This window comes from Brassica napus, chromosome C4 (assembly GCF_020379485.1).
Source record: "Brassica napus cultivar Da-Ae chromosome C4, Da-Ae, whole genome shotgun sequence".
NCBI lineage: Eukaryota > Viridiplantae > Streptophyta > Magnoliopsida > Brassicales > Brassicaceae > Brassica > Brassica napus.
Window position 1 is genome coordinate 10,528,618 of NC_063447.1, and position 15,859 is coordinate 10,544,476.

General features: G+C 36.9%; 2 protein-coding genes across 2 annotated transcripts; both read right to left on the minus strand.

Annotated features, from left to right (window-relative positions):
• Nucleotides 1-477: 477 nt before the first annotated feature.
• LOC125585782 lies at nucleotides 478-2,290 on the minus strand. The gene is made up of 6 exons (XM_048755452.1): nucleotides 2,280-2,290; nucleotides 1,955-2,155; nucleotides 1,756-1,888; nucleotides 1,366-1,665; nucleotides 1,044-1,277; nucleotides 478-756 (listed from the first exon to the last, which is right to left on the minus strand). Exons 1-6 carry the CDS (start codon nucleotides 2,288-2,290, stop codon nucleotides 478-480), a joined length of 1,158 nt encoding a protein of 385 aa, XP_048611409.1.
• A 786-nt stretch (nucleotides 2,291-3,076) lies between these two features.
• LOC125585783 lies at nucleotides 3,077-6,244 on the minus strand. The gene is made up of 5 exons (XM_048755453.1): nucleotides 5,245-6,244; nucleotides 4,715-5,125; nucleotides 4,022-4,553; nucleotides 3,844-3,943; nucleotides 3,077-3,754 (listed from the first exon to the last, which is right to left on the minus strand). Exons 1-5 carry the CDS (start codon nucleotides 6,242-6,244, stop codon nucleotides 3,077-3,079), a joined length of 2,721 nt encoding a protein of 906 aa, XP_048611410.1.
• Nucleotides 6,245-15,859: the final 9,615 nt, after the last annotated feature.

Here is a 15,859-nt window from a genome sequence, read left to right on the forward strand (position 1 = left end):
AAATGGCTGACCGAAAACCGACGAATTATTTCGGTCGGAAATTTCTGACGGAACTTCCGTCAGAAATATCCGTCAGAAACTTCTGACCATAGTAGCGGTCGGAAATGTTTGACGGGTGTTTCGGTCAGAAAATATTGACGGAAATAACGGTCGGAAAGTTTTGACGGAAATTACGGTCAGAAAGTTTTGACGGGTTCATCGGTCGGATATTTCTGACAGGTTCATCGGTCAGAAACGCTTATTTCAGTTTGAAATATAAAATACTGAAATGTACAAACATACATAAAATTTTTAAAAGTCGAATTTTTATAATAAAATTTGCAAAGTTAAACAAACATACATAAAATAATTAATTTACATGGTCATAGATTGTACAAACATACCAAAGTGATTAATCACACCAAAACAAGTTAAAAAAAACATACCAAAACGGTTGGCAAAGGTCCAGCAAGTAAAAAAAATAACCAAAGTTCCTTACTAGAAACATCGATCGTCGGGGCTTTGGGTTGCAGAGTCCGGCTGGGTTTGAGTTGCAGAGTACTGCTTGGGGCAAAGGTTGGAAATGAAAACGGTCACGCGACGAAGCTCTTCCTCAATAGCTCGATGTTTTGTCCGCTCTTCATCAAGCTCCGTCTTCATCCGATCGATGTACTGAAGAATACTTGAGGAAGAAACTGAGTGCTGAGATGATGAGGTTGAGATAGCTTCGGAGGTACGACCGATACCATACCGACGACCCTTCTTAATAGGAACATTCTACAAAAGAAGAGTAGAAAGAATTTAAAATTTTATAATATAACTTGTTAACATATCAAGCAGCTGGATTTGAAGTAACCGCTCCAAAATCTAACTGAAGAAGAAATAAACTGGGTCAGTGTCTGTTTTTCTATATACAAAGTCAGACAACCCTTAACTGAATTCAAACTGACAGTTCTACCGAAGTGAAACCAAACCTATATTACAAGCTTGAGAACGAATCCTAAAATTCTAAGTTCTTGGCTGGAGAAAAAAAAATAACAACTGACCACATAAAGTAGACATACCTCGAGAACCAGTTGGTTGATCTCTTCGCGGGACAGCATGTTAGAAGCCATAGATCCATCATTCGCAGACAACTGAGACTGCTGAAGTTGTGCTTCTTTGTCCTCCTTCAGCTTACTCAGAGTTGCCAACAGCTCTCTCGCAACAGGATCTTGAACCTCAGCGGTTTGTTTATTGGTGTGCATATCCCTCATCAATTCTAACCAATCTGGTGGCACTCCACCTCTTTCAGCAGTCTTCCAATAAACACACAAATGATATAAGAGTATCAGTTCAATGTATATGATGAAATTAATAAAATTGAAAAAATAAGACACCGATTACCATTTCTATCTCACGTTCCTCTCGTGTCTTAGCACCACCATTGTGTACTGCTTCACCTTTTCCACCACGTTTGCTTCTTCTATTAACAGAATTGGTAGCTGCAATATGTGCAGTAGCATCGAGCTGCCAATAGGCTTTAAACCCATCGCACACATCTTGATTCAGACATATGGGTTTATCCTTCTTCAGCCTCCACTTTTTCTTCCACTCAGTCACGTTGCTCGTGTACTGCTTTCTAGCCTGCAAATTAAAGGCTGTCCGCACATCATTGGTGAAACGAGGGTCCCAGTTCCAATCTTGCTGCAATGAACGTGCAAACACAACAAACATATGCATAAGTCGAAATTAATCTGTAACCAAGCGGACATTTACATTACAAAAAGACATTACCGCAAATGAACGGAGCCACATCTTCTGAATTTCTAATGGAACATGTGCATACGTCGGATAAGGCAACTGAAGGAGACTGTGAAAGCACTTCAAAATCGACTTGCAAATTGCATTGCGATTGCTTCGCCTAAACCTATAACAATGAATACATAAGCACATAGGAAAATAGAAATGATTAGATAAAGAATTCAAAATTTACCAGCTAGTATTTGGTTCTCCATTTGGGCTCAGCTTAGGAAGCAACTCTCGTCCTGGTGCCACCAACAACTCGTTCAGTAACCTATCCTCGATGATTGATGCTGGCTGTGGCTGAGGGACACTTGTTCCTTGTGTAGCCGGGGAACCCAGACCAGCAGACGAGGAAGATGGAAAAGAACCGGCGAGAAAATCCGCATAAGACCTCGAGTAAAAAAAAATTAACACTTAGAACAAGAATTGAAATGTTTTTGACACAGAGTTTTGACACAGAGTTTGACACTTATGTTTTTGACATAACCGACCAAATCATTTGACAAAATAAAAACCGATGATTCATTTACACGAAGCAGACCAAGAATCTATCAAAATCATAGACGAGAAATTTTCCCATAAGCAAACCCGATTTTTCCTAAAACCTAAACTAAATAGATGAAAGTCATAAAACTTACATCTTTCGGCTGAGATTTTTTGAGAGAGAGAGAGGGAGAGAGATCGGAATGAAGGGACCGCGAGCTCGACGGAATGAAAGGACCGCGAGCTCGACGGAATGAAGGGACCGCGAGCTCGATAGAATGAAGGGACCGCGAGCTCGACGGAATGAAGGGACCGCGAGATCGACGGAGAACGGAGGGGGAAAGCAATGGAGAACGGAGGGGGAGAGCGACGGCGAACGGAGGGGGAGAGCGACGGAGAACGGAGGGGAGATCGACGGAGGTAAGGATGAAACAAGGAGGCGATTTCGTCTAGAGGGGGAGGACAGGGATTAGGGTTAATGCGTTTCTGAATATATAAAACACGTTCCGACCGCAATAATGGTTGGAAACCGGTCAGAAAATTCCGACCGAAACCGGTCAGAAATCCGTCGGACCAGAGAAAATATTTTATTTAAAAGTATTTTCTCTTAAACATTAGAAAATATATAATATCTTTCTAACTTATAATATTTTTAAAAAAATATTGAATATTTTTTTTAAAAAAAAATATCCACTTTGAAACATTCATTAAAATAAAATAAAACATATGACAAAATATTTTATTTAAAAGTACGTAAACGTACTAAAAAATATTTTCTCCAAAACATTACAACAGATATAATATCTTTTCTGAATTATAAAAGTTTTAATTAATCCAAATTAGACGAATTGGTAGCTGACGAACCCGAGTGTTCGTTGAATTCTCCGTTCTCCGACTCCGAATCTGAGAATACTTCGTTGGCACCTACACCCGTAAAATCAACAACAAGATCAATTTCGGTGCCATCAACAAGAAGATCACCTATGGCATTGCTCGAGGATTGTTGCATCGCAGCCTTATCCGAAACTCCTTCCAATTTCCCCCGTGGAGTTATATGGGTCACGGTGATCCAAGGGTCTTGTTTATTCCTCACACGAGGATACCGAATATAAGTGACTTGATCAGCTTGTGAAGCCGGAATGAACGGATCATAGTTTGCAAGACTTCTTCTGGAATGAACTGATGTTACTCCGAACTCGTCAATTCGTACACCATATCCAACTATCGGGTTGTACCAATCAGCAAAGAAGGCAACACACCTAAAATTAAGGATCCCCGGATAGTGAATCTCCAATATCTCACGCAAAATACCATAGTAGATTACTTCGCCAGATCTAGCAGATATACCATGATTTATAGTTGGCTGCGTAGTGTTTTCGCTGAAAATCTTAAAAGCATATCCACGCGTGCAATACATCGGGTACGACACAGCAACAAATTTGGGACCAAGGGCCAACTCCTCTAACCATGGCTGAATAGGATCTCCTCTGGACAAGAGAAACCTTACCTGCATAGTAGTCACAAATTTAAGTAATGCCCCATGTACAAAAAAACAAAAATTCAGAAGTAATAGAGAATATATTTCAAAAAACTTACATAGAATTTTAGCCAATTTACGAACTCGTTTTCCTTTAGTGCAGAAAGCTGATCTTCAGTGTAATTAGGATATGCACCCCTTATTTGCTCCATGTAAATCCTGCCATTGAAATCATAATTAGTTACAAATTTATTAACAAAATAGGATTCTTAATATATCATACTAAAACAGAACTACCTTTCGTATGTCATTACTTCTTCGCAGTTTGCTAAAATGTACTTATGTAAGTGCATGTGCTCTTGTTCGGTGAGTCTTCTACTTTTTCCTTTTCCACTTACTCGACCAATTTGGGAAAATATGGTAGGCACCTCGACAGGATAAACTGTTCTCTGCCCTCCATCATCATGTCTTGATGGTTTTCGACTTTTAGTTTGTACTTCGGGGGAAAAATAGTAAGCAGCGAACTGGGATGTTTCCTCATTGATGCTTTGTGAAACAATTGAACCCTCAACTCGGCTTAAATTTTTCACTTTCTGCTTGAAATGATACATAGAACGCTCAACCAGGTACATCCATCGATATTGAACCGGGCCCCCAAGTTCTGCTTCTCGAGCGAGATGGATTGGAAGATGCTCCATAACATCAAAAAAGGAAGGTGGAAAAATCTTCTCGAGATTGCATTGGATTATCGGAATCTTTTCTTTCAAGTTTCTGATTCCATCTGCTGTTAATGATCTCGAGCACAAATCTCGAAAGAAAGCTGCTATTCCTGTAACAAAGAAAAAATTATGTTAGATATGAAAAGATACTATGTAACATGTGAAGAAGTTATTGAATACTAAATTTACCCGCTATTGCTTCATGTACATGTTTTGGAAGAAGACCAGCAAAGCAAAATGGGAGAAGACGCTGCATCATGACTTTTCAAACCAGAAAACTTTCTTTCTTCGTGATTAACACTGTTCCTTAGATTAGACGCATATCCATCTGGGAATTTGACGCTATCTATAATCCAGTCGAAGAACTCTTGCTTTGCAGCTGCATCTAACCGATAAATAGGCATTGGAAGTTTTCCTCTCCCATCCACGTGGAGAGATTCTCGGGCACATATATCTGGCAAGTCTAATCTGGACTTCAGGTTGTCTTTCGTCTTTCCCTTGACATCGAGAATGGTATTCATGATGTTGTCAAAGATATTCTTCTCTATATGCATCACATCTAAATTATGCCTAAGTAAATGGTTCTCCCAATACGGCAACTTCCAAAAAATACTTTTCTTGTGCCAGTTGTGATTTTCGCCATATCCATAAACTGGATCATGCCCATCTCCCCCACATTTAGCTGTCGATTCCACACCAAAATCTCTGAGTTGAGTCAGGATAGATTTTCCATCTATTTCTGGTGGCAGACCATCAAACACCTTTTTGTTCTTAGTAAACAAAGTGGTGCTTTTTCGATACGGATGGTCATGGGGTAGATATCGTCTATGACAATCAAACCACTGTCACACGCTAATCTTCCGTGTGTTGTCCATCCAGATAACATTCCGTATGCGGGAAAGTCACTTATGGTCCACATAAGCACTGCACGCATTATAAAATTCTCCCTAGCAGATATATCATACACTTCAACTCCTTCGGCCCATAGCATTTTCAACTCATGAATCAATGGTTGCAAATAGACATCAAGGGATCTTTTAGGATGCGCAGGACCAGGAACTAGAATTGTGAGAAAGAGAAACTCTCGTTTCATGCACAATGATGGAGGTAAATTGTATGGTGTTACAATAACTGGCCAAAGAGAATATTGTCTCCCATGGCTTCCGAACGGGTTGAATCCATCCGTACTTAATCCAAGGTAAACATTTCTTCTCTCAGATGCAAAACTAGGATACACTGACTGAAAATGTTGCCAGGCTTTTGCGTCTGATGGATGAGCAATTTCTCCGTTGCTGTTGTGTTCACCATGCCATCTCATAGCCTCGGCGGTATGTTTGGATTGGTATAACCTCTTTAGTCGGTCTGTTATTGGCAAGTACCACATTCTCTTATACGGGATTTTAGTCTTTCGACTTGTTTTTTGAAACCGTGGTTTGTGACAAAATCGACAACTAGTACGATCAACATCCCTTCTCCAGTATAGCATACAGTTGTCGATGCAAACATCTATCATTTGATAGGGCAAACCCAACCCTAAAACTAACTTTTGTATCTCATAATAGGTAGCTGGTGAAAGGTTATCTTCCGGCAATATATCTTTCACAAAACCAGCTATCGCATCAACACAATCTTCGCTTAAGTTATAATCTGTTTTAATAGACATCATCCTTGTTGCAGCTGAAAGAGGTGAAATACCATCTCTACAACCATCATATAACGGCTGTTTTGCTGCATCTAACATATCATAGAATTTCTGCGCTTCAAAGTTTGGTTTCTCTACTCTATACCTATCTTCAACCATTTGAACAGTTCCTATATGTTCATCTAAGCCACCTTGTTGTTCTCCTACCCCCCCATGTTATTTTCTTCACTAGCACTACATAAATTCACCGTAGAATCAGTTTCACCATGCGAATACCAAACTTTATAACCCGCCATAAATCCTCTATTATATAAGTGCTTCCATACACCACTAACCGTACCAAATCTACGATTTTGACAATTTGGACAAGGACATTACATCTTACCCGTTTCCAAAGTTCTCGGCTGGTTTGAGGCAAATGACATGAATTGTTGAAGACCTTCCGCAAACTCTTCTGTCAAAAGTCCAGTTGATGGATCTTGATGATTGTGATCCATCCAAGACCTAAAATATTCATTATGATTTGAGGAAAACATTTTGATTGGTAGAGAATTGTTTTTTATAATTGAATTTGTGAATGAGCCAGAACCGGCGTTGTGATATTTAAAGACAAATTTCTGACGGACTTTTGACCGTTTCTGACCGATTTCCAACGGCTATAAAAACGTTCGAATTTTGGTTAGAAATCGGTTGGAAATTTCTGACCGATGTCCGACGACTGTGTTCGGTTAGAAATTTCTGACAGATTTCCGACAGATTTCGGATGGATAATATTTTAAATTATTGCCGTCAGTAAACGGTCGGAAATTTCCGACAGTTTTCTGTCGACTTTGTAGCTGTCGGAAAGTTCTGACCAAATCAGAATTCTGTTGGAAATCTGTCGGAAATATCCGACCAAAAAAATATCGGTCAGAAGTTCGGTCAGAAATGTTTGATTTTCTTGTAGTGTTTAAGTTCTTGGCCAAACTAACTCTTCAACAATTCAAGTATTTGTTTTTTTTTTTTTTTTTTTGTCAGACAATTCAAGTATTTGTAATCCGTCAAGAACACGGAAAATCAGTCCGTATAAACTAAAAAAAACACTGTGCTAGCGTAATGTCTTAACATGAAAAAAAAAACTGAAATAAAATACACAAAAATTATCAAGAATGGTGGTAAGGACAAGAAGCCTGGATCCGAACATTTCGTTTCTGAAGAAAACGACGAAGAGATCTCTTCATGGAGGCCTTTCGGGTCAAAATGTTAGGGACTGTTGAAGGATCCGAGCCGTCTGAACTTTCCAATGATAATGATTTTTCTTTCATGTCTCCACTTGCTAGTGATAATATAGCTTTTGCCTGCATCAAGTTAAAAACCATTGTTAGAGCAACTCTAATGAGGAGTTCTCAAAATGTTACAAACAATAAATATACTTTTAATAAAATACAATAAATTTATATGCACACACTTGAAAACTTCAACTTGAAAACTCCTTAATGGGGTTGCTCCTAATAAAATTTTACAATTTAGATACTATGGATACGTAAATGCATGTTTACAGTACCTGGAGATGGGTAAGATCTGAAGAAACAAATACGTGACCGTTGTAGAAAATAACCATTTTCTGAGGTTCTTGCTTTGGTTGTAGATTTTCAGAGCTGCGTGGATCACAAGGAGGAAGAAGGCGAAGTTCCAAGTCGCAATTACTTTGCATCTCCATCTTTTAATTGTGAGTAAAGCAATAATGAAAGGCTTCTGACGTTATTGATGATGATGTGATTGAGCTAGTCGATTTGATTTATATAAATATGAGTGTGTGCGTGTATCGCGTGTTGTGTTACGTATGTGTCGTGGTCGAAGAGAGAGAAGGATCATGAACATACGAGAGAAAAGCTGGCAACGGAACGGCGAAATTTGGACAGAACACAACTTTCATCTCGTTTTTCCTGCACGTGTAAAATGTTACTTGTGTTATTATTTTATTTGTATTTTCATTTGTTTTTGTAACGACAATCTTCTCTTTATCTTTGGATTAAAGCTAATGGAAATCTTCTTCTTTTTTTTGGTAATACTCATGGAGATCTTCTTATTTTGCTAAGATCGATTATTTATAATTTATAATTTGTAAAACCAAAACTTCCATGTTTGGTAAACCATTCTCCAGAGAGAATATGAAAAGCTCCGGTGACGACGCAAGTGGAAATCTAGTGTGGTGCGGATTCGAACTCGGGTTCCTCGAGAATCCACTTTTGTGTAAGTCAAATATTTTTTTTTTTGTTTCATAACATGTCCTAAAACCGTAGTGGGGGTTGTTGGGAGAAGAATAAACAGTACAGAATTGGATTCTTGCCTTGAACAAGGGTTCTAACACTTTTATAGTCATTTGCATTTCACTTTTTTGTTAGTTATTAACCTGTTGTGTTACACATGTTATGAATTATGATGAGTCTAAACACCTTTTTCAGATAACAAGACCTCATCAGGATGGAGTAGATTTTCATCAAACTTTTAGAATAGGATTTTAGTCGTGTGAAACAAATATGCAATGTGCATGTGTGTTCTATTAAAGATCAATAATCTTCACATGTATTCATGTGAATCTTGCATGTTCATCATTTCTCCATAAGTGTAATTCACTGAATCATTCCTCCAAACATAGTTTTTCCGCACCATACGATTTTGTTAGATAATTTCATATCCGTATAGTTTGGTATAAAAAAAGAAGCTATATACAATTTCATGAAGAGATTTTCCTTGTATTGATTTGTGACCGTGGATGACCTTGCATATACAAATGTGTTAGTGATACACGTAAACTTTTAGCAAAGAGCATTTACAACTTTAAAATATTTTTCTGATAATAAATTGATTGGCTAATAAGGAACATGAAGCTTGTATAAATGTTCTGTTAGTCAAGGTCTAAGATGCATAAAGATATGCTAACAGTATACAATAACTAATTTGCACGTGATTAATTTTGCATGTTTGGTCACTGTCCATTAAGCAACATATATCTCATCATTTAACTAAATAATTGACATCACTCTTATAAAACTAATAGAAAATTCTATCTTTATTTATAACGTATAGATTCCTTATATATGAGATTACAGTGTCATAGATAAATGAAAAGATTACAAATCATAATCTCTTGGTTATGAGCCATCCACAATCTGGTTCATAACACTCCCCATTGGATACCATAACCATTTAGAGCTTGTAATGTGCTTTAATGTTGTCTTATTAAAACCTTACCAGGAAAACCCAATTGGGACAAAACCATGGTGAAGAAAAATGAATACAACACACATTACTCCCCCTGATTTGGACATTACTGAAGGTCCCTTGGACCTCTCCAATTTTCTGCAATCCGTGGGTGATGAAGATCTTGGGCAGAATATGCTTCATCCTCGAACATGATAGTTGGTTCTTCTTTACCATCGGCCATGCCATAATATGATCGAACATATTGAGTCATCGACCTCAAATACACATACACGAAATCTTGGATGATGTTGCTATGATATGCCTGTACCACCATGTGTAAAACATAACCTGTCTGAAAACAAATCAACAAAACCAAATAACCCCTCTTTGGGCTGGTTAGTATAAAATAAACCAAAATCAAAGGCTTCTTCATCGTCCTTCTTATGGACCAATCAGATCAGTGTCTAAAACAAGAATTATGCATCGTCCATCTCAGGACTAAATGGACTTCTTTATCGTCCACCTTTGGACTGAATGGATCAGTGTCCAAAACAAGTGATCTCACGCCCATGTACTAGATAATGGGTGAGACTGGTCCATATTAAATCTCTTGAGTACCTTTTTCTGTATATACTATTTGATGCACAAGGATTTCATTGTTTATGTACTCAAGTTGTAATCCCAAACAAAACTTTGTTTTTCAAGATCTTTCATCTCAAACTCTTTCTTGAGATATTCAACTGTTTGGGAAATTGTATCCAGAGGTTCCTAGGATATTCAGATCACATACTTTGATGATTATCAATATTGTTCTCGAGAACTTGATGTACTTTCAGCTCAATACCCTCTAGTACTTTCATTATCCAGTGGACCATATAAATATGCAGTCACTACATCGCAAGTCTAATTTTCTCTCTTATATATCCAGACTTATGAGAAATCTAAAAGTAGTTGCATCCACCACATGTGAGTATGTCTCCTCATAATCTATTACTGGTCTTTGTGAGAATCCTTGTGCAACATCAGCTTTATATCTCACAATTTCTATTACTCACAAAACCCATTTATATCCACTGGTTTTAACATCATATGGTGTCTTAATCATATGGCCAAATACGCCTTTCTTCCTTAAACTATTTAACCCCACGTTTCCATTCAATCCAATCTGTTCTACGAGTGCGCACTCTTATATTGACGTGGGTTCATGATCCTCGCTTATATTCATAAATTCAAGTGCTACCTTGTATGCAAATAAATCATCTTATGTCGACATTCCTTATTGGTTCCATTATGTTCCAGACATGATATAATCGATTGAGATTCATTATTATAAGGATCTTTAATAATTTGCAGCTTGGCGTCCCAAGCTACATTGTTTGGTACATGTACCTTAGAGCCGGCCGGCCTTATCTCCATGTCTGGGATGGTTTCCTTAGTAACCTCGGATTTGGATTTTGATTATCATTCTCTGCACCTTTCTTTTGTTTCCGAGGATTCTTATCTTTTGGAACCTATTTGGTCTACCACGTTTCATACGTTTTCTAGACTCTGCAGTAATTTGACTGTGTCTCTTCTTGAACATCAAATTCGTTGGTGCTTTACAAGCTGGTTTATATATGACTTAGTCATTCTTTTTCGGATCAGCAAATGTGTCTGACATTTGATTAGTTAGCTTTATAAATGTATAATCTTTGGACGTCTATTTCACATTCTTTAGTCCGAGGATCTTGCCAAGACATTGATGGTAGATTCCATTCTAATTCTTTTACCAGCTTTATTAGTTTTTTCTCCTCCTGGTCATAAAATAATCCGTGTACCTGGCCTCAAATATCCAACATATATCCTCATCCTCCATTTGAGGTCCCATCTTAGTTCTCTATGGTGGAGCAATTAGTACATAGACATCACATCCAAATATCTTATGATGGGGTATGTCTGGCTCTTGACCCGTTAATAATTTTGATAGGGGATATCTATGCTCACTAAATGGCCTAATGCGTATTAACTTAGGTGCATGTAAATTTTGTGTGGCCCAAGCTGTGAATGAGAGTTTTGACCTCATAAGTTATGGTCTATCAATCAGCTATTTGCGTTTTAAAAGATTTCGGCCAAGCCGTTCTTGGTATATATGGACATGTATCACAGAATTGTCCACACTTACCCCAATGGACATACCATAATCATTTAAACGCTTGGGACATGTATTCACCAGTATTATATAGACATATAGTCTTTATTTATGAAAAAGGGGCTCGTAGCCATTTTACTGGTGATGGCCTAATGAGTTTCTTTTGTGTACATGCTACACACGTGAGATTCTTTGGGATAACTCTTCTTATTTTTTAATGTGTGCCTTTTGAATATCAATTTTTGCATCATGTTTGGACCATGATGGCCAATCCGGTCGTGCCATAAAATGTATATTTTCAGAGGCTTTTAGCCTCTATCATACTGATCTATGCATAGTCTAGGTCAGTAGAGAATGCATGTATAGTCTTTAGGACTTATTATGGCCTTGGGCGATTTTATACATATATCTGAAGGAACTCTTTGTTTCCTTCGCCCATTGTTTCAATATGGAAACCATTCATTCTTATATCTTTAAAACTCAATAGGCTGCTTTTGCTCTTAGAGCTGGGTGAATATAAGCCATCACTGATTTCTAGATGCATACCCTTAGGCAATAATATATTAGCCTAGCCATAGTCTTTTTTCAGACTGGCGATACCTGCTTTAGTACTTATATTGACGTTTTTCAGTGTACTCATATAGAAAAATCATTCATTCATTTAATCTAAGCAGACAATGTAATAGAAATAAATTCAAGGAGATAAAAATCAGAGAAAGCATACAAGCAAAACAATCACACAAGTTTGATGTCGAAATCAGATTATCAACTTGATTTTTTTAGAGTCTCATATTCCATAAGATCATCTTGATCATGTTCGAAATTATTTTCACTATCTTTATAGACCAAGTGGGTTTCATGATTCTTCCCTTTCAGACTCTCTTTGATAGAGGTCACAAAAATGTTTGAGAGTCCTTCATATCTTAGTCCAATAGTTCCTCATTCCACATCTATGGCACACTGATTTGGTCGAACTTTGTGGTTTAAAGGATATACCACGGCCACTGCCTTGACCATGACTCAAATTGGGTTGACACCCAAGGCCTCTGCCATAGTGATTCCCACGGCCAAATGTGCTATAGTGGCCATGGCCACGTCCTTTCCACCCTCCACGGCCATGACCGTGTGGTCTATCATTTTGGACGTGGTTACCCTTTTTTTTCTGCGGCCTTATTGGTATCAGGTAATGGGGTTAATACAGGAGGTCTCAATTCACTGTTTCTCATCAGTAATCCATTATTTTGCCCAGCTAGCAATATACTCATTCATTGACTTATAGTCCTGGATTCTGGATTCCTCCAATCAAATAGGGCCTTTGGTAATAACACCGTTCTTTGGTGATCATATCTCGATTTTTAACTCTTTCCAAAGGTCTAGAGGATTCTCTATAGTTAGATACTGATCTTTGAGATTATTATTAAGATGATGGCTAATAATTAATATTGCCCTGTATCAATCTTTCTCCTTGACATTATTGTCTTCTATGATACATTCACCAACTCTTTTTGACTTTAGGATAATCTTTGTATCCAATGCCCACCGTAAATAATTATCTCCAAAGAGATTTAGGGCAGCAAAATCCAGGTTGATTTTCGACATCTCAAATCATATATCACTCAATATTTAAGTATAATTTTCATGCGGCCTTACTCTTAAAAACAATTAGTTCGGATTTCAATCTTGTGAGGACAATGAGACTATCAATCTTAAAGGCATTTAATCAATCAGTCAATTTCTGGCAAGTCTCAGCAATACTATTTCTATGTGCTCATAATATTATGGTTTATCAAGACTAGCAAAAACAGATTCAATTAATCATGCAATTAGGGTTTAACAATCAATGGATTTTAGCAAGACTAATAAAAAGATTTATTAATCACTCAATCAGTTTCAAGGCTGATTTTAGCAATACTAGAATATAGATTTCAAGCATGAATTTCAATGAATCAGTTTCAAGGCTGATTGATATATAGCATAAACCATGTGTAAAAACATATAATTTATCTAGTATCCAAATTTATCAAACCTCAAAAACATATAATCAGATCAATCAATTTAATCGAACTTAGCATACAATCTTAAACCTCAAGACATTAGATTTTATCATGAATCTATCAACCTAGCATACGGATTCTCAATTCAGACATCCAAATGAGATCAATATAACCTATCATACAAATTATTTAGGGTTTCTATTTAAAACAGATCAGATTACAAAACTATCAATCCTAGCGGATGATATTAAACCTCACGAATCATGCAATCAGATCATTCAGATTTTAAACAAGTAAACCTCAATCAATCTATCAACCTATCAACCTATCGGATTATATAAGCAAAGCAAGCTAGCAACCTATCAGATTCAATCAATGTTTTAACAGGCTGGTCAGTTTAAACAATTTTAAATCAGATGAACAATTAACCAAGCATGATGAGAAAATAAATCTATCAATCCTAACTGTGATTAAAGCATTAATAAAAACAAGCAGGTCGGATTTAATCAAGACTTAAACAAATCAGAATTATTAAACTAGCAGGATGAGAATAATAAATCTAGCAACTTAACGGTCAAACAATTCTAGCAACATAGCATCAGATTCAATCAGATTTAAAACCTCAATGATCAAAACCGAAAACAATTTTGATTTCAAAAATATTCGATTAGGGTTTTAATATGTGATTTGATAATTATAGTATAATTAATTCTGATACTTATATTATTTAGGGCTTATAGATATAGGGTTAGGGTTTATCGGATTTTAACTTGTAAAATCCGATTTGGGGTTTTAATCATGTAGGAACATGATTTAGGGTTTGGGGGTATCAAACTTTTAGAGCTTCGATTTACTCAATTAGGATTTTTGATCTATCACCATATGGTTTTGGTTCATAAAGATTAGGGTTTTAGGGTTTCATTCTTTATCAATCAATCCATGTTCGATTATGGGTTCTTAGGTTTTGAATTACCTTTTAACCTTAGATGATTGTTGAATCGGACCACCAAAGGAGTTGAGCCGTGAGCTGGACACGAACGGGACGCGAGCTGGAATGGATCGAGTCGCTTCTATCGGGTCGTGGACGTCCTTTGTTGCTTGATCGGGAACGCCTTGATCGTCGGACGCGAGCTGTCTGATGCTGTCGCGAACGAGGAAGATGTCGCGTGCTGGAGCAGCTCTCGGGATCAGGAACGCCTTGGACTGAAGCTGATTGGAGACGCGAGCTGAAACATATGTGGGAACAAGAGATGCGATCGGGGTTTAGGGTTTATCGGATCGCCGACTAGGGCTAGGGTTTTAGGGTTTTTCGATTTGGGTATTAGCTTATGGATTTAGAGTTTCGTGCTGATAACGTGTTATAAAAGAAAAAGAAAAATCTATCTTTATTCATAACATAGAGGTTCCTTATATAGGAGATTACACCGTTATAGATAAATAAAAATATTGCAAATCATAATCTCTGGGTTATGAGTTATGGTTAATAACGATCACGTGATTATTGTTGATTAAATTATTTAAGCACGTCATTTCGCCCTACACCGACAAAAAGTCTAACAACGTTGGAAACGCCAATTCTCGTATGTTTGGTTTTCAAAACAAAATCAAAATAAAAAAATTTACCAAAAAACAGAAGCAAAATCAAAATCACGATCGCAGACTAAGGAATCGCAGTGAAAATAAGCGAACGTGGTGGTTGAGTTAAATCTAAAGTATTTTTTTTTGGTAAAATATTAAATATTATTCCAATTGTTGTTTCTGATATGCATTACAATAAACACTAGCACTAGAAAATAAAAAACAACAACAGAACACCGAAACAAACCACGAACAAAATCACGGAACCTAAGAGCATACAACATTAGCGACTAAATGATTTGATAAAACAGCCTCAGACCATACTACTTTGGATCTAGCTGAGAAAATTTGTTAGTTGCCACGAGATAGAGAAAGTCGTCCTCAAATGCTGAATCCATAACTTTTATATTCTAAAGTTGATCACCAATGCTATCAAACAAATCTATAACCTTTATATTCTTACTCAAGTTGGTTATGCGTTTGTAAATTACTCACGCATCATATTATTTTAAATAATTTCATATCTAAATTACATAAAACACAATGTGCATGTATCTCTCGATTAACCATTAATTTATGATCTCAGCATACTGTTGCATTTACCCTAGATCTTATAAAATCTTTCACTTTTAAAAGGTTTCAACAGTGATCCATCGAGATTCTTTGCATCTAGACTAACCACCATTGCGATGAATCACTTTTTCTAAATAAGACCATATAGAATATCAGAAACAATAGAAAATCTAGATGATGAGAGACGATAAAGAATATTGTAATGCATGGATAAAAGATTTGTGAATGCTGTTAGCAAGATTCAAGTTCTACATATTGAAAGTTTTAAGATTCATAAAGAACATATTATTTATCTTAACCAGTCGCAGCTTTAGA